The sequence below is a fragment of the Orbicella franksi genome, chromosome 13 (assembly GCF_964199315.1).
Source record: "Orbicella franksi chromosome 13, jaOrbFran1.1, whole genome shotgun sequence".
In the NCBI taxonomy this organism is placed as follows: Eukaryota; Metazoa; Cnidaria; class Anthozoa; order Scleractinia; family Merulinidae; genus Orbicella; species Orbicella franksi.
In genome coordinates this window covers 16,083,825-16,106,020 of record NC_138157.1, presented here as the reverse complement: position 1 = coordinate 16,106,020, position 22,196 = coordinate 16,083,825, and the positions used below count along the sequence as shown (strand labels likewise).

At 39.1% G+C, this 22,196-nt stretch overlaps 1 protein-coding gene across 4 annotated transcripts; it reads left to right on the top strand.

The window, feature by feature from the left end:
* The first annotated feature begins 123 nt into the window (after positions 1-123).
* Positions 124-16,985, top strand: LOC145465893 (uncharacterized). 4 transcript variants are annotated; one of them, XM_081449653.1, is made up of 6 exons: positions 124-267; positions 363-540; positions 7,245-8,053; positions 8,401-8,663; positions 9,836-10,054; positions 11,309-16,985. In XM_081449653.1, the coding sequence occupies exons 2-6, from the start codon at positions 370-372 to the stop codon at positions 14,926-14,928; spliced, it is 5,082 nt and encodes a 1,693-aa protein (XP_081305779.1). In that variant the 5' UTR covers positions 124-267; positions 363-369; the 3' UTR covers positions 14,929-16,985. The 4 variants fall into 4 exon arrangements, with proteins under 4 accessions (XP_081305779.1, XP_081305780.1, XP_081305778.1 ...); XM_081449654.1 differs by having other exon boundaries at positions 7,215-8,002; XM_081449652.1 differs by having other exon boundaries at positions 7,215-8,053.
* Positions 16,986-22,196: the final 5,211 nt, after the last annotated feature.

Genomic DNA, 22,196 nt, shown 5'->3' with positions numbered 1-22,196 from the left:
GTTTCCTTCCCTCCCCTACTTGGGAGATATTTTTCCTCCGATGTCTTTCTTCCAATGCATTGTGGGTAATCAAGTGTGCACAAGGCATTTATGTTTGTCTTCAAGGGAAATCTGTCGTAAAATCGCGATTTTTTCTCTTTTGGAGGTTTATAATGTAGCCAATTGGCTTACTTTTAAGGTGTTTACAGCACATCGATAGTATCTACTTTGTTTTGAGGCGAGAAATAATAGAATCGGCCTTCAAAAGTGTATTCTTGCTTCTTCAAGGTAAGTCTCGACACCTACGATTAGCCATATTTTTTTCGCTTTCTTCTTGAACCGTTTGATGTTAGTCTAAGGTTGAGCTTCCTTTTCATTTCAAGCACTATAATGAACCGCAAGAAAACTATCGACTACACAGTCACTCGAAGACCCAGAGACCGTAATTCATACAGTGCAAGCTCGGCCAAGTCTCGACCAGACAGCAGTAGAGATCAAAGCGGTCGAGATGATGGCGGCCGAGACAGCACTCCGTTTTGGTCTAAGGACAACAAGAATTTGGTGAGTTAAGTCATAACGTGAAACCTTTTTTATTATTAGAAATGGACAGTTACTGAAGGCTCCTTCCTACTGCACCGATGCCTAAAGAAAAAACTTGCCGATCTTGAAATATTGGCCATGTGAATCTCTTGCCCTCCCCTAAAAATCACATTAAAAACGTAAAATTTGTGTGTTTTTGTCATAGTTAACCTTATTGCTGTTATCTTTGGTATTTCTCATGTTATTTTCTCTGCATTGTCTGTAGCAAGACAATAGCACTTTAGCACTACTGTAGCAAAACAATATGAACTTAAGCAATGTTCAGTTTACCAAAAGTAAAATATATACAATATTCACATCAGGACATCCTCCCTTCCAATAACCTACCCAAACTCTGAAATGCAATCAAAGCACAAATGATTATCAATTGGTCATCCCAAGGTTAATAGCATTGCAGATCCAAAAAAAACAAGAACCAAAAACCAGCAAACAAAAAAGAAAAGTAATAAACATCTATGAAAACTGGAACTTTTTAACCTGGTTATTTGTTTACAGAAGTAACCAAGGGGTGTCAATTACACAAGCTATATTCAAAAATGTACTTGATATTTTGAGGCACATTTTGGTAGGTGATATACAAGTGGACAGCCCAACTTATGACTGCCTTTTTGAACTCCCATAAAAACTCTGCATTCACTCAGTCCTTTAGGTGGACATTCCTGTAAGCAGATGCGGATGCTAGATTTCTCCGTTGTTTTTATTAGCCCATAAGTGGACACTCCAAACGAAATCCCATGAGCCTCATCTTATTTTAATAAATCAACTTATTATATGGCTAACTCTGTGAGTGGGCAAGACGAACCAAATCCTGTGCTATGATTGGCTACCCGAGAGGCAAGATGGAGCTATCTTGCCCGCTCGGGACTACATGCCATGTCCCACAAGAAAAGTTTCCTCGAAAGCCATATAATAAATCTTTTTTTGACCAAACTTGTTCAGTCAAGATGGCTTGATATTGGCCTCGTTCTCTTTTTGCGAGTTTATGGACCTCGACTCCATCTTGGTCCATTAACATCCGAAAAAAAAATTGGCCAATATCCAGCCGTCTTGACCTAACAAGCTTGGTCAATAACCCATATTTCTCATTGCTGTTCATCACAATGATTTTACAGTGCTTAAACATTAATTTTGTTAACTGTACCACAGCCTTTTGTTGCAGTGAGACTGTTAATGTTAATGTTTTTGCAATTAGGATTTGTTCTTAAATCACTAAGGGCCAGTCCTAGTACTACAGTGTACAGTATTATTGCAGAATTGTTTGAGGCCAGAAAACAAAACAAAATCATTTACAGTAATAGGGTGGTCTTTTTTGCATTCCCAGTGTACATTGTTAGCTGGGCAAGCTCCCAAAAGCCAGCCATCTATCCCTTACATCTCTAATGGCTGTTTACTAGAACCATTCTCATAAGTGGCCTGCTCCAGTTATGGACATTTTTTGCGTCCCAAGGGTATGTGCTTATGAGAGCTTCTACTGTATTTTGAAATATAACAAGTGGCATTTTTATGCCAAAAGTGCCCAACATCTTAATTAACACAACCTCCATTTACATATAAGAAATTAAAATGATGCATGTTAACTAAGTCTTACGCAAACATGATGGACAGGTATAACTAATGAAAGGTTGTCAAAACCAGCAAGGGTTTACATTTTCCCAAACCTTTTTGAGTAGATGTATTTGAAACAGGTCATGAAGCAGTAATTTTCTGTTTCCTTTACGTAATAAGGTAAATAAAATACTGGTACACCATTACCTTGTTAGATAGTCATAGGCAAAACAAAGTTCTAGACAACCAAATTTTTGAGTGGTACCTGAAACACTTCACATAAGCAATTAAATAAGGAACTTTTACCTTCAGAAACAAGAAATTGAGAATAACAATGAGATCAGGCATCATCTTAACTTCAACAGAAATAAAAGTTCTAGTTCATACGTAATGTTTAGACGTGTTCAATAGGCAAAGAAAAAAGCGGGGACAGTGCTCATTAGTGAGAACTATTACTAGTTTAAAATAACTGGTAATTAAAAAGATTTAACTCATGCTTCTGTGGAGTTGTAGAAAAGAGGGGCAGTTTTCACACATCCACGAATGTGTTTATTAAGGAAATGAGGGAAGGAACATTTCAGTTTCATTTATGAAATGAAAATGCAAAATAAGTGGTTTTCTCTGTTTAAGATAGTAATGTGAAGGAAGGAAGGTTGGTTGAAATTTGGAGAGGTTGGGGCTCTCAAATGGAAAAATTTGCAAACTGAAAGTATTAAGTTAAACTGGAATTTCTAGGGGTGTGGGATGTTCAAGCCAAAAACTTTCTTTGGTTGGTATGGATATTTTCTGGAACATGTAATCACAGTGTTTATAGTATGCTGTTTCATAAAAGTTGTTACATGCTTCTGTTAATGACGGCATAGAATACTTTTCATTCCAGTCTGTCCCTTAACGAAGCAACACTGAAACTGGTCTTGTCTGGGGCACTTTCTCACTTTCCCCATTTCTTAAGTGGATTGCAAATAGTTTGCCAGGGCGCTTGCCCATTGGGCAAGTGAGAAGGGAAAGTTACCTGCTCAACTAGAAAATCTACTTCAGTTGTCCAGAATGACGGGATGTGAATTTTTGCCATGCCCTGTATGTGTAAGGGGGAACCGCATTTTCCCAGTCTGGCTTCAGGGTTATCAAAAGCACTTCATGATCTCTGTTGGCCACTCTGCTTGCTATTCAACTGGCATTATCAGCCACTAAGTCCAATACCGGTAATAATGCCATCTACTTCAAAACACCGTGACAATCCTGTGGCTTTGGTTTTCATTCCTTTTACATATTCAGAAACATAAGATGCATTCCATTAAATTAAATGGCTTTACACATTTACTTTAGCATCAGAAACAATGGAACCCCATATATGGAAGTCTCTTAATTAAGCTTACCTCAGTTACATGTCCAATCAAAATTCCTGATGAGCTCTTGATAACCAAAGGCAAAAGAAAATTAAGTACAAATTATTATACCTGTCATGGCATCATTGGAAGGGATTATAAAAATATTAGTATCATAATGTGAACCTACCTTGTTGATGTGATTTATCTGAAACAGCAAACTCAAGATTTTGAAAATTTTATAAAACTTGGTCCACTTGGTTCTTAGTATGCTATGAATATTGCAAAAATGCAATTAAAAGATGTGCCCAACTTTAATCTTTTTCATGCAATATGGATGGCCATTAGAGTAAATATTCGAAGGGGTGGGTGGATTATAGCCCTAACTGACTTTTGAGAAATTTTGAGGGAACTCTATTTATCCAAAAGTGAACTACCAGTATAATTATTATTATATAATTCTTTCCAAAAAAAGTCACATTTTGCAGTGAAATGTTGGATCCATTTAACAACAAAATAGACTTTGATCTCAAACTATAGACTGTGTTGCATACAGTACGCAGAATTCTCTAAAGACGTGTTCTTGTTCATTCAAATGAAAATATCTCAAAGCAGAATTTTAACTTCTGTCAATTACAGTATATTATTGCAGTCAACTGTATGCCAACTACCAAGCAAACAACCATTATTTTATTTGCCTTGTGAGCTTCGCTTGAAAGAAATGTCATAACGTTGTGAATGTGCATGTGCTTGTCTGTGTGCTAATGGCATGCAAAATCCATTTGTAATGAATCAAATCAATGATGACTGGTTGAAGGCATAATGTTATTAGGAAGGGAGATCTCAAGTTGGGAAGTGAAGAATCCATCCATGCTTTTGCTCTGGAGAGAAGACATACACAAGTGCAATATACTGAAGGGACCATGCAGATCACTGGTGAAAATTTTGTTGCTGCCTAGAGTTTTGACACGTTTTTTAACTGCTGTTTTGAAAAACTTTTTCCATTGATATGAAGCACTGAACAATGGAGACTGGGCAACACAATGCCAGCTTAACACTACTAGAGGCAGAACCACAGGTGTGGAGGTATTGTTCTCAAGATGTATTTCTGCTAAAGGTGAATGAAATAGTAGTTTATCGAGTTTGGAATGAGAAACAATGTCAGTTCTTTGAGTAGTTTGCTTGAACAGTACTTTGGTTGGTTGTAACTAACTTTTGTAACAGTGTGTAGCTTAACATGATGCAAATACAGCATTTACTAAATGCTGTGTAGATATTTCACAGATCAGTTTATATATAACTGTATTTGATATTCGTGCTTCTTCCCCTTAAAACACTATTGCACAATTGGTGAACTGAGCATCAACAGTATCACCAATCATGGCTTGTTTAAAATCAATGGGAACTGAGTGGTCTGTATGAAGCAAGTGACTCTGACAGTACAACTTGCATTGTTCAAAATGTTTTAGCTGCAATTGATGGCAATTTAAAAGCCAGTTTTTGGCCAATGTTTGAACTGTTAAGTATGCTGAGTACCGGTATAGAAAACTGCTTTACAACATTATTTTAGACTCTATTATTATTGCTTTTGTCTTGTATTAACTTGCTACCAAGTCTTATGTACAGTACAGACTCAAATTTAATATTTTTCTCGTTGCAGGGTTTTTAGATACTGTTTAGATTACTATGGAAGGATATCATGCTGTTTGCCAGAGCTCATGTTAATGAGCCAGTTGAGAACATGGTCATTATTTGAGCAACCTTTGACTTCTTTTGTTCAATTCAAACTTCCCCAAAGGCTTCACAATTCTCTGGAATTGTGCTCTAAACTGGAATGGCAAATATAGGTTATATTACTTTAACATCTTGTGGCTTAAGGTACTTTCTGCACTCTAGACATAGACCACTTTGTATATACATCAACAGGCAATTGTTTGGAAATGTAATTTGCCACACATGTTAGAAATAGAAAACATGCTTACATAGTCTGATGGAAACCCAAATCCGATTGAGTTAAGAAAAACAGTTTGCAATGTTCCTTGCTCTCCTAAAGTCACTTTGACGTTTGTATCAGACTGTGTGAGACTGTTTTTGTATAGAGACAAAGAGGTAATCTGTCAGCTAGCTGAATTTATTTTGGCTCTTACAAATCACCTGTCCATTAGTAATGTAGCATCTATGATCTTATAATTTTTTTGGAGCAAATATTTTTGTTTGACCTTGAAATGATTATGTGCAAACAGTAAGCAAATGACAAACAGATGGATTGAGAAATTTTGATTGGTGTAACAAAAGTAAACAAGTGCACGTAGGTCTTGGTTGGTCTAGTAGACATAAACATGCGAGATGCACAATCTAGATTAAAACAAAACGAAAATTGTGATTCCAAGTGCAGTCCTGAAGCTGGTGTCTTACCAGTTTAGAGCAGCATTTTGAATGGTGAAAAGGTACCTTACTTAGGCATACTGTTCATGTATCTGCTCCTTGAGTGGAAGGTAACACTATAGTAAAATTAATAACATGAAATTCAACTCAGTTTAAGTTCAAATAACATCAACTATCAACCACATTATTGCTATCTGTGTTCATCCCCCCTGACTCTGTGTGACAAAATTTTAATCAGATTATCCAAAGCTAGATGTCTAGTTTGAATAGTTGGGTTATGAGTCTCTCACCTGAAGATTTAAGATGTAGTATCACAACTTGTATTTATTTGTTAGGTGTATTTTGATTCCACTATGGGTGTGCCAAAATACAGCTTGGCTGGCAAAAATTTTCTGATGCTCCACACAAAAATCTAATAATCTTTATTAGTATATTCTCAGCTCCGACTATTGCATTTCTAGCTCTCTGATTGGCTCAAAAACTCCGACTATGAGCCATTAGTCGGAGTTTTACCTTATATGGAAAACAGTGCGCCAAGTTTAAAAATTTTCCGCTCTGTAAAATTGTTGAAATAAAAATCGGCGGCAAAAACCCGATTAAGAATATACTAAAACAATTATTCCATTCGACCTTGTTGGATATGAAGTGATCATAACCAACTCGCGCTACGCGCTCGTTGGTTATTTATCACTTCATATCCAACGCGGTTTCATGGAATAATTGTTAATTATTATACATTGAACTCACTATCTCTTTTCTGATTGGTCGAAAGCGTACACATGTACAGTGAATTTTTGAAATCAGCGCTTGTACATCATCTCTGCAGATTATACAATAATCATGTCAAGGCCACTCAAGGTCACGGGTAATCATGTCAAGTTCGCACACTTTGTGTTGCTTGCCGTCAGTAAAGAAGCAAAAGCATGACTTCCATTTTTTTCGTTCAATGTATAATAAAACAATTATTAGATTCGGTTTTTGTGATATCCAGAATAATCAAGGTCTCCGTAAGGGTTATCAACCTCAGCCTTCAGCTTTGGCTGATAACCCCTACCTAGACCTTGATTATTCCGGATATCACAAAAACCTCATCCAATAATTGTTTATTACTGCTGCAGTTTACAATCAACTTCAAGGTTTAAGAAATGGATTATATTTCATCAAGTTCCCCTTCCAAAAAATTAAGAGCGAAAATAGTTTAGATAGTTCTCTCAAGGCTCATTCTTTTTCCGCCTTATCCCAAGATCTCATGCAAAGCAAGATTTACAGTGAGTAGTAAGCTACATATGTTGGGTACCCGAGGTGTTGGACAAATGTGTTTTTTTTTGGCTATTTTTGTTAAATAATGGAAAATTCTAATTGATTTGAAATATTTTTCAGGAAAATGAACCTAACTTCAATACTTTTCAGATGTTTGACAAAGGGAAGGAGACCATACCAGGAGGGGCACGTGACTTAAGGAGAGATGGTGTTCTTAAGAGTCTACAGGAAGAAATCTCAAGAGCAGTTCAGTCTCGAGATGCCAAAGATGACCCATCACTGTTTGGGAGAGGGCGTGATGACAGTTATTCAAGAGACAGAAACAGAGGCCCAATTATAGATGAGTTTTCAGAAGATGCATACAACTCACAGAGTGGTTCCTATTCTAAAGGGATGGATTTTAGAGACAGTAAAGACCAGCAGCGAAGAGAGAAACGAAGTTATAGCCCTTTCGATGAGAAGTCATCTTCCTACAAGAAGGATCGAGATGACCCACAGTGTAAACGCAGTCGCAGTGCAAACTCTAAATCTGGTAGCAGAAATGAGGATGGTGATGATCTGAGAAATGTGCTACAACAGACTTTCCAAAAGAGTAAGTGGTATGACGATGATTCAAGTATGCCAGACAGGAATAGATATGACAGCAAAGACTATGATGGCAAACGAGATCGTAAAAGAAACAATGATAGTCTTGGAAAGTCATCATCTAGTGACATGTTTACCATGTCAAGTCAGGGAACTCTCGTTTCTCTTCCTTTGAAACCACTGAGTGATAGCCGGGACTACTTTGATTCTGGCTTTGGCAGAGATTACAGAGATGAGGACCATCAGAAAGGAAAGAAAGGGAACTACAGTGACAGTTCAAAGGACAGAGACAGCAGAGACTCCAGAGACTACTCAAGAACCAGGTACAGGTCTAGTAAGCAGGATAGAAGAGGAAGCTTAGGTGATGGGCAAAGGTATGGAGCATGTCAGAAATGTTATGGGAAACGATTGTTTTGCAATAGTCACAGGTCTACCGAGATCTGACTGGTTATAGATTTTTTGTGGGATTTGTCATAAAATCAAGTGTATTTTAGATGTGGAATTACTCACTGAATCATGGACAGCATTAAGTCACTGTCTCTTTGTAATGAGACAACTGGAGTGTTCAACAAAGTATGTTATTGATATGCCTCAAGGTGCATTTTCGTTTTCTACTTCCAAATTAGTAATTAATCGGTCTTGAAAGGTTGTTTTCTTTTACTGCCCCCATCATGTCACAACATGTCTACTTTCTTGTTGACTATGATTTCGATTTTTTTAGGGACTTAAGCAAAGACGTGGACAACAGGGACTCTAGATATAGGATGGACAAACATGACAGTGTAAATGACGCAGATATAGGCCTGTCATTGGACCCATATGGAGAGCCATCCAATCTTGGGAACTCAAGGTTGAGCAGCGATGCTCTGAGGGACCTTCCATTAACAGAGCTTGCACAAAAATCAAGTCAAAAGTACAAAACTGGCTTTGAGCTTGGGAAGCCATTTTTTGGATTTTCATCAGATCGCCAAGAGAAGGAAGAAGGTGCTTGTATATAACTATTTGTTGTAGCTAGATTGCAACAGCTTAGTAGATGGTTGAGAGTAATATTTGTTAGATGATGAATGAAATAAGCTGAACAAAATTATTGAAGAAATAGTGTGTAGTTCCGGAAAATATCCTCCTCCCCATGGAAGGACTTGAAAATGCCAGAGAGGTAGGATAAGGAAAGGAAGGTGGGGTGAAAAACGCCAGAAAATTCTAGAGGTGAGGATCTTGTGTTTAACATTAAGCTTGCTTTCCTTTTCCTGTTACATCCTCAAATCATCTTTCCAGACAGAATACTTTGAGGATTTAGGTGCCATGTGTCATGTAAAGGTTCTAATGAAGCTGAATTCAAAATCGCTGATACTCTATTAAACGTGTTTTCAAGTAACTTTGATAAACATCTTTAACTTAAGAAATCACAGAATTGACTGAGACCCCGCCTAATGCATACAGTACACTACAAAAGATTTTCTTTGACTGCCTCTGGAAAGCTGGTACACCATTAAAACAAATGTCTCTCAACGGATGTTAGCAACCATGACCACTTTACAAACTACACAACTTTACTTTACTAAACAAAACTGATGGAGAAACATCAAGCAGAATGACGTAATTACCGCAATTATTGACTTAACTGACTACCAACAGATGGATTGAATCTTACTAGAACTGACCAATTACTGTTGACAAATTTAACGAGAGTCTTTCAGCCATTACCATCTGAATAAACTGACTGATCATTTACAATGAATCAGATTTCTAACACCTTTGACTGACAAACACTTTTTACTCGGCTGTAAGGGTGGCTGCTTCTCAGGTGATCGAAACTTTAGTCACCAGCAACTGTTCTTTCCAGAACTACCACCAATTATACAATGACACTACATGAACTACTAATAGTCTTTCATTCATATCATTTACGCTAAAACACTGAAAAAAGTGACATTAAAAAAAATCCATGATTTCTAAAGCAGAACCAAGTAAACAAAAACTCTATCTAGACAAAGAGGTTTATTCGTTAATATTCCACAAAATGTTTCAGCTATTTGGCTAGCTGTGTTCCTAGTGATGTCCGATGAAATAGTTAATGCTGTATGTGCTCAATTAAAATCAGACCCCGAAAAAAATATTGCTGTGATTGTAATTCATTTTTTCTGTTTCCTTTCCAGACCATTTTGTTGACTTTGTAAGCATCTTAAATCAATATTGCCAGAAAAACCGATTAACCCTACCTAAATATGACGAAGCTTCTGGTGTGCAGGGAAGCATTGGAATGCAGGTTTTTGTGAAGGGACAAACATTTACCGCCATGAAACATTGCATAAACAAGAAGCAAGCACGACATGATGCTGCCAAGTCTGCTCTGCTAGGTCTCAACATTCCTTTAGGTTAGTGGGTCTAGTTGTTTTTTGACTAGCAGTACATCAAGTTCTAAGGCAGAGGAAAAAGTGAAACGTAGAATCTAAGCAATCCTCACTTGGCTTTGTTCAGGGCTAATGTTAACAAACACTGAAGCCCGCATTGCAAATGATCACAACGAGCACAACTGAGAACAACAGCATCTTGTTCCTGAATCTAGATGCACTTGCTACTGAGCCCAAAATTGCAGAAATCTCAGTCCGGTGGTAAGGTTAAATACTTCTTTCGGTTTGCCCTACTGGAACATTTGTGGGAAAAAAACGGAACTTCTAAAGATAGTCCTAAGAAAAACTATGTACGTTTAGCATATACTGCAATTACCCCAAAATATAAATTTTGGAATTTTTTGTGGTCCAGGACCACTGGTACCAGTATAACATAAAATATATAAAAATGCTTAAGGTCATTCCCCGGTATTGCATTGCGCATCCCTACTGCGCATAATTTCACGCGTGATTAGCGCGCGCGCATTAAAAAATGGCGGCTTTTTGTTTACAGCTGGACCTCGCCATAGAGATAAATCGTCATTTTCTCGCAAACGAGTATGGCGACCTATCATTTTTTTCTGTTGTTTTGAATTGAGTAATAAATTTCTCTGTGTAAAATAAATATGGACCAATTCTCAGTGTAGGACAAAAAGCAATTGTCGGAAACGTGAATTTAGCAAGCAATCACGACTACAATCATGATGCTATTATAAGGATTTATATGGGTATAAACAAGGTGCTGTTGCTCCTAAACGAACATGGGGACCCCTCATTTTTATTTCAAAATTTAAGTTCCTATAATATCAACAATCGATAGGCAAAGTTTCACAAAAATCTCAGTGCAGGTTCTATTTCAGTGGAATGACCTTAATAGTAACTTTGGCATCTTTGAGAACATAGTAACTTTTGTTTTCACTTCAGTGAGAGATGGAAATATTTCCATGTTGCAGGGAAGGAGTAATTGGAAAATCCAGATGGGAAGGGCTATGAGCTATAAAGGGGGATGGATATATTCTGGAACTACACAATAGGTTTAATGCTACTTTCTTATATCAAATGGTATGTGCTGGGTTTGTCTTCTCTTTGGCTTATGTGCATGCTACATGTGAAAAGTGTGATGTCTTTTCGAGATGCTGTCCTCAATGTTTCTCTAAGAGTTGTTTAAATTACAACAGCCTTGGTGTGAAGATGACCTGTATGTACTACACTTACGGATGGCAAATTTATTTTTACTAGGTCCACTATTCGATGGAGAATCCAAGAGAGACAACATGTGGCCTAAATCCTCTGACTCAATACGTGACCAAAGAGATCAAAGACATCAAACCTCAAAAACTAGTACCACAACGCCAAGCTTAACCGTGAACAGCCAATCCAAAGGTTCCACATTAAGTTCCCAGAAACCAGGGCCAAAGCCCCTGTTTCCATCAGGATTTTTACCAAGGAATCTTCGAACGCCAATCAATAAAAATGTTGAGAAACCTGGAGTAGAAAAGAACAATGACCCTCCTCTTCTTCCTAAAAAGAGTGGTTATTTTCCAAGAAACATGCAAGATTTAAGGTCGCGTAGCAGAAGTTCCGAGAGATCTGACAGCAAAAAAGAGGTTGGGATGAGTAGCAGCAGCTCGAAGCGAGAGGTCATACTACCCAGTAAAGGTAAATTCACAACCCAGAATTGGTCAGGTTTGGACAGTACTAACACGAGAAAATCCAAGGAAAAAGATAGTTTGACAACCACTCAACCTCAAGGACGTGGACGAGGTAGGGGAAATATGAATAACAACAACCGTGGTAGAGGTGGACTGTTTAATCCACGAGGCAGAGGAAGGGGTTTCAGAGGAAGAGGTGTTGGGTCTGGTGGTAGAGGTAGAGGTATCATGACTATTAGAGGAAGAGGATTTGTTTCTCGTGGTAGAGGAAGAGGTGTTTCCCAGCCACCAGTAGGCGCCACAGTCAGGAACATCTTCCGAAGAAGCAAATCTCGTAGTCCCGTGGACAACAAGTACCGAAAATCATCCAGGTCTCCCATTAGTCCCAGACGAGACAGAAGAAGTAGAAGTCCAAGGAGAAAAGAAAGAGGGAGCAGAAGTAGAAGCAGCAGTTTTTGCAGCACATGTAGCAGTCACAGCTGTAGTACTTGCCGCAGTTGGCGCAGTGTGAGTCTTGATGGATTGTCAGGGAAGGGTGATAGAGATGGAGGCAGAAAGAAAAAGCACAAAACTAAGACATCGAGTAGGGAGGAAAAAGAGAAGAATTCAGCAAAGGATGTAGATAAATTAAAATCTGACATTAAAAGCATGGAAAAGCAGTTGGAGCAGAAATCTGTGAAGAACGTTGACGAGAAAAAGAGAGATGTCTCTAAGGGTAATTGGGAGCTGAAAACGGCGACTGAAGTCTCAAAAACGGACGTCAAGGACAAGTCCAAACCTGGAAAACCGAAAGACAAACAAAGTTCATCTAAGGATTTACTTGCTGTTAAAGAACAGAAAGACAAAAATTTTAAAGAAGTTAAGAAAGATGTAAAGAAAAAGACTGACAATGTCAGAGAAGTGATTTTAAAAAGCGATAAACGTAAAGAGTCACCCAAGTTAATAAAGAAAGAGAGAGATTCTCCCGTTAGAGAAGTGAAGATCGTGAACGAAAAGAAGACCAAAGGCGGTAAAAGCGATGAGAAATCAGGTTCGAAGATGAAGATTGATATGCTTAAAATAACAATTGATCGACAGGAAAAGATGCCTGATACAACGAAGGACACAAAGAAGGACAAGAAGAAAGTCAAAGGCGAGGAAAAACCTCTCGACTCAGGGAAAAGATCCTCCAGGTCGCCTACTGGAAAGCAAAAGAAAAAGGAGAAAGTGAAGTCCAAGAAAGCAAAGAAAAAGGCTAAGAAAAGAAAGTATGACAGCTTTAGTGGAGACTCGGATGACGAGTCATTCTATAGTAGCATATCTGGGCAAGATGAATTTTCAGGCAACGATGAAAGATCCAGATCATTGCAAGCTCCTCACGATGAAAGAATTGTGGAGTTCTCTTCAGCTGGAGCTTTTGATACCAACAGTATTTCGGTGCATTATGCCAAGAGAGGGAAAGACACAGGGCGTGGAAACAGTCGGAAATCGCAAAATTTAATTTCCATACCTCTACCAAAAGAACCAGAAGTGTTACCGGGAAGAAGCATTCAACAGAATGTGAGAAAACCACATCCCAAAGAGCAACAGTTTGATCATCCATCTTTGAGCAAAGAAGGACAAAATGACAGCATCAGCAGTGCTCACTACTCTGATTTGTCAGCATCTATGGAAAGTGAGTCTGGAAATGTTGATTGGGAGACAGCCAAATTTGCTAACGAATTTCAGACTGAAAGTACTGTTGACGAGCAGAACTTTGGCAGTTCGTATCAAGAGAGTGAAAATGTTAACCAGGAATGGGCTACTGAGCAAGGGGAAGGAGGTGATCCTAACACCTACTATTACGAAGAGGGAGCAGAGGGTGAAGGATATGAACAAGAGTACTACTCCTATCCTCAAGAAGAGTGGCAGACTGGTGATCAAGAAGAGTATGAAGAGTGGTACGAAGGTGAATACCCTCAGGAAGGTGCAGAACGAGAACGAGAAGCTGGTGCTGGTTATGAAGGAGAGTATTACCTTGGAGAGGATGGACTCTATTACCCTGTGGAAGGAGAGGCTTACCAGGAGACACAGGACTACCAAGGAGAGTACATAGAGGGTGGAGCCGAAGGAGAGGTTTTGGATGCAGGTCAGGGTGCTGTTTATGCTGAGGCTGAGGGGGAGTATCAATATCAGTATTCTGAGGAAGGTGGAGAGTGGCAACAGTATGATGAGACTGCCGTATACCAGACCGAAGAGGGGTGGTATCAGGGTGAAGCAGAAGGGCAATGGCAGGAGGAATACCAAGAAGGTTACCAAGGAACTGAGGCAGAATGGGGCACTGAGTACACCCAAGGTAATGAGTTTGAAGCTGGTGAACAGGGTTATGCTCTTGAGGGTACTGAACAGGGCTATACTGTTGAGGGTACTGAGATGTTGCTGCAAGAGGGTTACAATGCAGTTGAAGGGTATGATCAACAGTTGGCACCAGAGGAATATTATATGGAGACTGTTCCTCCCCAAGGAGAGGGCCATCATGTTGAACCTCAGCAGCAGCAGCAGCAGCAGCAGCAGCAGCAGCAGCAGCAGCAGCAGCAGCAGGAGCAGCAGCAGCAGGAGCAAGAGGAGATGGAACCTGTTTATCGTGAAGAGCCCTTACCAGCAAAGAACGAGTCCAAAGACTTATCAGTTGCTCCTAGTGAGAACAAAGTTGTAGACACCAAGCCACTCAAGTCCATTCTCAAGAAAGCGAAGCCCTTGGAAGGTAATGGTGGCACAGGGACAAAGCTAGTTAGTGAACGCCTTGCCCAGATGAGAAGACAGGCTGTGAACAAAGTGGAAATTCCTCAACGGGGCAGTTCGTCTGCTTCATCTGTGAAATCAGTTGAAAAGAAAGAGCAGAATCCAGAGCAAGAAGGAGAGAAAAGTGTTCAGTCTGAATCCGAGCGTTATCGTGAAATGGGAGAAGCTATTCTGTCGTCCCAACCCAAAGATGCTGTTGGCACAGAATACGTTGTACGGGTCCATGGAAGTGGGACAGCAAACTTCTACTGTAAACTTTGCCAGTGCCATTTTAACACACTGACCGCCAAGAACTTACACATCAAAGGAATGAAGCACATAGAGCTCTATATCCGATTGAAATCTTCGTTGCTGCAGTCCGTTATTAAGGACACAAAGGTAGCAACTGCCAAAAGGCCAGTGGGAGACGATCCCCCAACTGCACAAAAAGTCCCACGTCGATTGTAAGACTGCGTTGATTACTCCGAGGAACTTCGGTACTTCTCAGTACTGCTTCATAAGATCACCAGTGGTTATATGTACGTTTCTTGATCGGAATCATGTTGCGTTCGTACGCTGATTGACCCGAGCTTTTCGTGAGGGTTTGCCAGCTACTAAAGTACCCTATAAGTCTTGATGCAGAACTGATTTAACAGGTTTTCAGTACTGGCTAGTGCTTGCACTGTGCCCTGATTGACTAGTACTATTCATGAACTGTTCAAGTCTGTGTAAATTAGCCAGAGACAGTGGTTGTTTACTACTTACCAAACATTCTACAATTTTGGTTGGAATGTAAGTGGTAACACTAATTTGGGTTTGCCTGACCGGAAAATTTCTAAACCGCCCAACGAGTTTCCTGGTATAAATGGTGAACAATCAGTGCTTTTTCCAACCACATTTGTCAGTTTTAGACCTGATCTAACAAGGATTTTTTTATTGATATCAGAGATGCTATGTGTTTGGTCCATTCTAAATGTCATTCACTTTCTTGCAAAGTGTTAAATATTTCATTAACTTGAAACGTGTAAATAGTTTTGTCGTTTCTTGCCTGAGAGAACAGGCACATTCAATCTGTAGGTAATAATCTTAGATTTGAGGTTAACCTTTAACGCGTATCTCTGCTGACGTTATTGGTTACGTTTTGGCTCATCAGCATACGACTTTGTGTGGAGAAGCCATAATGCTATTAAACAATTAGATTATGAGCTCGAGATTTCTATCACGCATGGAAATCGAGAGCGAATAATCTGATTGTTTTAGTATAAATCTACCAGTCGTTCAAAACTTTTTATCTAAATCCACTTCACAGACACTTCGAAAACGCTAAGAAGGGGCCGTCATTTTGTTAACAAGGTTACACTGCTACGCTACACACTATCACAGAATAGAGAGTGAGTAGCGTAGCCAATCAGAGAACGGCATTTGTGATAGAACGCTAGTACATTTATACTAGATACGAATAGACAACAAAGTTAGAGAGCTTGTGAAACTTAGTAGTCGTCGAATTCTTAGCTATCTGCGTGTAACATTGCAGGGGATATTAGCTTTCAAAAACTGAAAAACTGTGGGCGGGAAACGTGCGCTGTTGTTGACAAATTTGAGGTTTTGCAAAGCATATTTAATATATTGGACTTAAATGTCTTGGAACATTTGATAGTGTCATGTAATTTCAACATTCAGAGTTGATATCAGAGACAGAAGCTCTTATGCTAATGAGTCAAACGTCGTTGAAGGGGCTTAGTCACGGTATTTGAGTTATTTTGGCCACATACAAAATTACCTTTAAATGGTAGGAAACCTGAAAATAACAGTTTAGTAGGATTGAAAAACACCAAACAGGTAATGATAAACCATAAAGGAACAAGGATGGCTAAGGATGGAGAAGATTGACACGGATTACAAACGACGAATTTGAAAACTTGAGGCTAAACTTTTCAATATGCGCAAACCGTGACTGAGCTCCTTTAACAAAGATTCGTCTAATGATACGTGAACACTATCATTAAGCCGGCCTCTGCTTGCTTTTGGGTATAATTTCTGTGCATGCTTCAAGTGGATCGTAATATAGAATATTTCTGTTGGAATTTTAAGGCTGAGTTTTACTTCCTCATAAGCATAAGCGTAAGCGACATAAATGTACGCAGACGTAGCAACGTGCTGTTAAGAAGCGCCTTTTGTTGGGAAATTTTGCAACAGAAAGCGCCAGTTAGCAACACCTTCCTGAGTCTGCTTATGCTTATTCGCTGTTGAAAGCCAGCCTTAACTACGATGTCGTACTCAGGGAGATGAAAGTAGTTGTCAAGGTTTCTTGCTCAGGGGAGAGAACATGTTTGAACGAAAGCAGGTTGTCTGTTTTCTTAAGAGCTACTGTTTCTGAAAAGTCTTCAGTCTTATTTCAACATGGTCAAGACGTTTCTTTGGAAATTTTGTATTATAGTATGAAGTAAATTGCATTCCTCTATTATTCATGTCTATAGATATTTTAACATATTTTTCAGATAAATTCACCATTTAGTTGATTAATACACTGTATTGCTGTTGGTTTTGTGGGATATATTCTTTTGCGAATGTTTTGTTACAGAGATGACAATTTTGTTGTGGCGGGGCAGGTATGTAAACAAAGCGCATAACACTGCCAACATTTCTACAACGTACTCGACAAGCTTGATAAACGGGGTTCTTACTATCGATTTTTGACATAGAAAACGAGACATGAAACCGTCTGAGTACACTGGCGACCTAGAGGATAGAAGAGCAAGCAGTCTAAATGAAAATAACACGGACTTCTCTATCGAACACCCGATTAAATTGCATAATTCAGGGGAATACAAATCAATTTTTTTTTTCTTGCAATTTTCAGTGCATTGGAATATTGGTCGATATCTTCGATTTTTGTTTTTTAATATTTTTGTTGCAGATACTGCATTGTAAAATCTATACAAATGTGTCTTGTACAAAGCTATAAAGTTTGTGTTCTAAAGGAAACTTCATTGAGAATATTTATATGTTAGCTTACTAGTGATTTTTACGATATACATACTGTGCTTAGTGAAAATAAGAGAGTGCATGGCCAAAGAAATTAGAGAAGTCACTAGGAAAATGGAAAGAACGCGATAAAATTATTAAATATGGACAATTTTTATGAGTTAAGACGTTTAAGTGTGCGGCTTTTTTGCGGTTTGAACGTTAAGAAGAATTCAAAGGATTTGCATACGTGAGTCCGCACTCTTTTAAGTAAGAGGATGCATGTAGACAACTGTGGTCGCTCAGAAATCCATCTTAATGGTTTCCTCATTTTTTACTATGTCGTCTGCCACTGGGACAAAATATGTCTATTTACGTTTTGTAAATCTACTGTATTTTCTGTATAGTTCAAGATGTCGTCCGTATCTTGTATGTATTCACACGGTTATATATCAACTTTTATATCAAAGTTAACAAGTTGTTTTCCTTTTTTCCGTCGCGGTGTTTTCTAAAAGAAATAGAAAACATGTTCTCCGTGTTTCTATCGAGTATCCCATTGAAAGTAATTCTTTTGTTTCTTCAGATGAAGAAACGGGCATTTTTGTCTGATGAACGCTGTCAGCATCTAAAAAATTGTGCGTCAATCTGAATCTTGACTTGTCCTTTGTGGTTACTTCTTTAAATCCCTTTTCCTTCACTGAGATGCCTAGTGTGCTTAGTATTATGAGCAAGGACAGCAGTATCTTATTCTTTAAATCCACTTAACGTGATATATGCCATTTAAGATTTATTATGTATGATTAGTTTGTGTAATAAAAGATAAGATTAGGTTTGGAATTGTTCTCGTAGTCTCTTTCACTGTTAGTATCGCCTTGCCCTTGTATCTCCTGAGCAGTGTTTTCCTACTGATTCTAAGCTGTCTTTCAACCTATAAATCAAAATTTTTTCCTGGATAACAAAAGCTTTCACTTGAACACATTGTTTTAGCAGTGGGAAAGCAAAATGGAGATTACATGGAGGCCTGACCAGAATTTCTTTCAAGTTTGGAATGGCTCCAAAACAAATTTTGTCGACTGCCATTACCCCAAACTTGGTTATTGAGGAGTGGTTCATCTTCGTATCAGCCCAAACTCCTGTCATGCGAAGCATGAGCTCTTTTGGTCAGCAGTTAGTTACCACGTCCCCTTGTTATCCGTTTGCCGTTACCCAAACAGATTCGCGCTTAATAAAGGCTTGGGAAAGAGTTCTACAGGAACATGGCAGGGTCAATGCTGCCACTTTCAGTGAGAATGTATATTTCATGAGTTAAAGTTTTCGCTAGATTTGCTCTCACCCATGATTGATCAGCTTCCAGTTTCTCATTACAAGCAGACCAGTGACGATATAATCTGTTTTTCCCCCTTTAGCGTGTCTCATGGACTGCTTCTAGGTCACATGACGTCTGACAATAAAACTGCTTTCCGCCAAAAGTTTTGCAGAATCTTGGACGAATCAATAAAGGTTAACCAGCTGGTCCCGTAAAACTTGTCAATTTTGCTTCCCTCACAGCTCAAATCTGTTTCCCTCGGCTGTGTGTCAGGAAACTTAGGGCCTCTTCATATGAGCCCAGTAACCGGGCTGGCTCGGTTACCGGGACGAGTTTTATTGTCTCAGTATTCATATGGGAAATTTCAGCCCGATCGAACGGGATGAAATTCAAGAAACAAAAATGTATCGTTCGCGTCTGTCGTAGCTTTGTGGACTCTTGTAACTTTACTAATAAAGGTAAATCGCATAGTTCTGAAGTGGAAATACTTTCAAGACAAAAATTAGGTCATTTTGGCCACTGTGTTGCGAAAGCGAAGCTATTTTGTCAAAAAAGTTTCTTCCCGGTGACCCGGGCTGGAGTGTCAATATGGGAAAATTTTCTGCGAAAACCGAGATCTCGGTAACCGGGCCAGCCCGGCTTCTCATATGAACACATCGAAATTTTTACGATGGAAAGAGTGGCGAGACGAAATCTCGGAAACCGAGCCACCTCGGTTGACAGGGCTCACATGAAGAGGCCCTTAAAGATTCTCGGAAACAGAACTAACGGTCTCTCTGGGACCAGTGGTTAAGTGTTAACTATAGTGTCAACTGCCAAATTCCAAGAACTGGCATTAACAAGAAATGTGTTTTGTACGGTTTTGAATATTGTGACAAAAAAAAATAAGGATTATTGTGCAAATGGCAAATCTTTTACATCACTTATGGCAAATCTTTTACATCGCTTATTTTAGTGACCTTGAAGTCTCCTACCTTCTTTATTTACCGTCGCATGATTACACGAAAAGTTATTTATGGCCACGATAGTGTGTTGATGGAATTTTCTCCCATGACCATGTCAAACGGAAGATTCTATTTCCCGTCAACACAGCCTAACAGAGACACCATTGCTGCTAAGATATGTGTGTTGTTATTCAAGCGTGAGATCAAGATGGCAGGATCTTGGCCAAGATCTCTTTTGCGTTTTTATGGACCAAGATGCAGTCGAGGTCCATGAACGCGCAGAAAAAGAACGAGGCTAATATCCTTGCTTACTGAAGGTCAACCTTGTATAACTGAATTTTAACCAATAGGAAGAACCGGGAGAGAAACCTCCAGAGCAAACGTTGGCTTATTGTTGCTGGTCTTGGACCTCAGTGCTTGGAGTTAATGTAAATTCTGCGAGCTCCATAAACAACCATTTCATTTTGTTAGAACGTCGGATTTTTGCTTTTACCGGCTAAAAAAATTCCCAAGTTATTTCAAGGGGATAATTAAGTTTACATTTAGTATGTTTGAAATAAGTTCCCTTGTCCATTGCCTTACAAGACCAGCTACAATGAAAACGAACACAGAACAGCAAGCTCATTCCATGAAGCCTTGCCGTGCTTCAGTAAACCACGAGCAGTACCGGTATCTTGTAGTCAACCCCTGTCTGATAAAGCAATGATAGGCTAACCTGTAGTTCCTTTAATGCCCTTGATGTGTAATATAACTAAAGAACAGAAGGCTGTTGCTGGTTTGTTGTACAGTGCGACTTGTTGAACCTTCCCACGTGGAAGAAAATGGACAATTCAAAACGCAAATCGAGACAACAGTATTCTGCTCTTGTTCGTTAACATTAACTTGAAACCAAACAAGTTGTAGACGTCTTGAGAAACTATCATTTCTTCGATTGCTTGATTTCGATCCCAAGAAAAAGCTTTGGCGCTAAGAATAGTTCTAAAACAAGTAAAACAAATCGGCGTTATTAGCCCCTATTTGATTTCAGACTTCGTTCTAGATATTGATTTAACGTCATTGTTCTGTTTACGAATAAGGTTGCCCTGTTTTGCTCTTGATAAGTAACTGACGTTTGATCAGTCAGTTCTTTTAAGTGGCTCGATTCAAGAAGCCGCGCTGTACGGCAACATTTCATGTCATGCATGCATTTGCCGCAGGCTGGTATCGGCATCAGTGCGGTAATGTGATGTCTGGTGGTTGGTTGAAAAGTAAATATTGTTTCCGTTTGAAATCATTTTCAGGACTATAAACACGAAGAAGACGTTGAAACAAGATAATAATGGTAAATTTCTGAAAAAAGCACTCCCGAATCTTCAGCGTATTGTCTATGGATACCCGCGATAACTTAACTTATTGACGCCTGGATGAAACAAGAAGTAACAGAAAAATGGGAAAACCACTCGATCAGCTACGTGTTTCTAGTAAGTTAAATGGAGTGTCTTGACAAGTATTTTTAATAGATGGAAAACTGGAAAAATGAATTGTTTTCATGTTTTATGTGATGTTTTCCGTGAGAAAATATGTTTCGTATGATTGATTTCATTCACACTGACCTGTTAACTGAAACACGTTTCCCGTAAGGGATTGTGGACACTGGTTTGACGTCGGGGATTTATAATAAGTGAAATGCTATAATGTCTCTTCATTATTCCTAGCCCTTAGAGGAGCATTAATCTCTATTTTCTACTCGATATTCATAATTATAATCCATCAAATATTTTCGCTCGCGCGCGATTGGTTTAAACGCATCACGTGACTGAATATGCCCCAGCTAAAACTGGGGAATATCCGAGTGATATCGATGTTCCCCAATTTTCAAAACCGCGCGTGTTACGAAATAATTTTTGAAGGATAATAAACACAATAGCCTCCATTTGGCGCGGAAATATGCTCGTATGTTTGTCCTTGGACATTATCTGTTCCTCAAAGCTCATTGTTTTCCTCGAGCTACGCTCTGGTAACCGTTCGCTTCTTGGAACAGATAATGTCCGCGGACAAATATCCGAGCATTTTTCGGCCAGCACAAGCGATCTCTGGAAAGATGCGACCTTCGAAACGATGTGAAGTAGCCCCTAGTCCAGTTCTGGTCCTCTCTGTCATGCAACGCTAGTGAGAGAGGTGTTACAGAGAGAGAGGGTTAGAACTGGACTAATTAGCTCCTAAATCCCAGAGGAACTGGGATCGATACTTTCGGAACCTGCATTCCTGTATGTTTTGTATTTTTCGTTGCTTAACATATGTATCGTGTCTTTTGTTTACTGATTTGAACTCGCATCTCGACAAGAAGAGAAAGAAATGAAAACTCCACTCGGTAGGTGCCTGTACCCACATTTAATAGGGTGGACAACATCCCATTAAAATACACGTCAAATCTGGACAAATCTTGCATTGCTTTCTACACTCTGATGTTTTATACGTGATTGTCTTTGTGATTGACGCAAGTCTCAGACTTCACCATTCAGATTTAACAAACATTCAAGGGC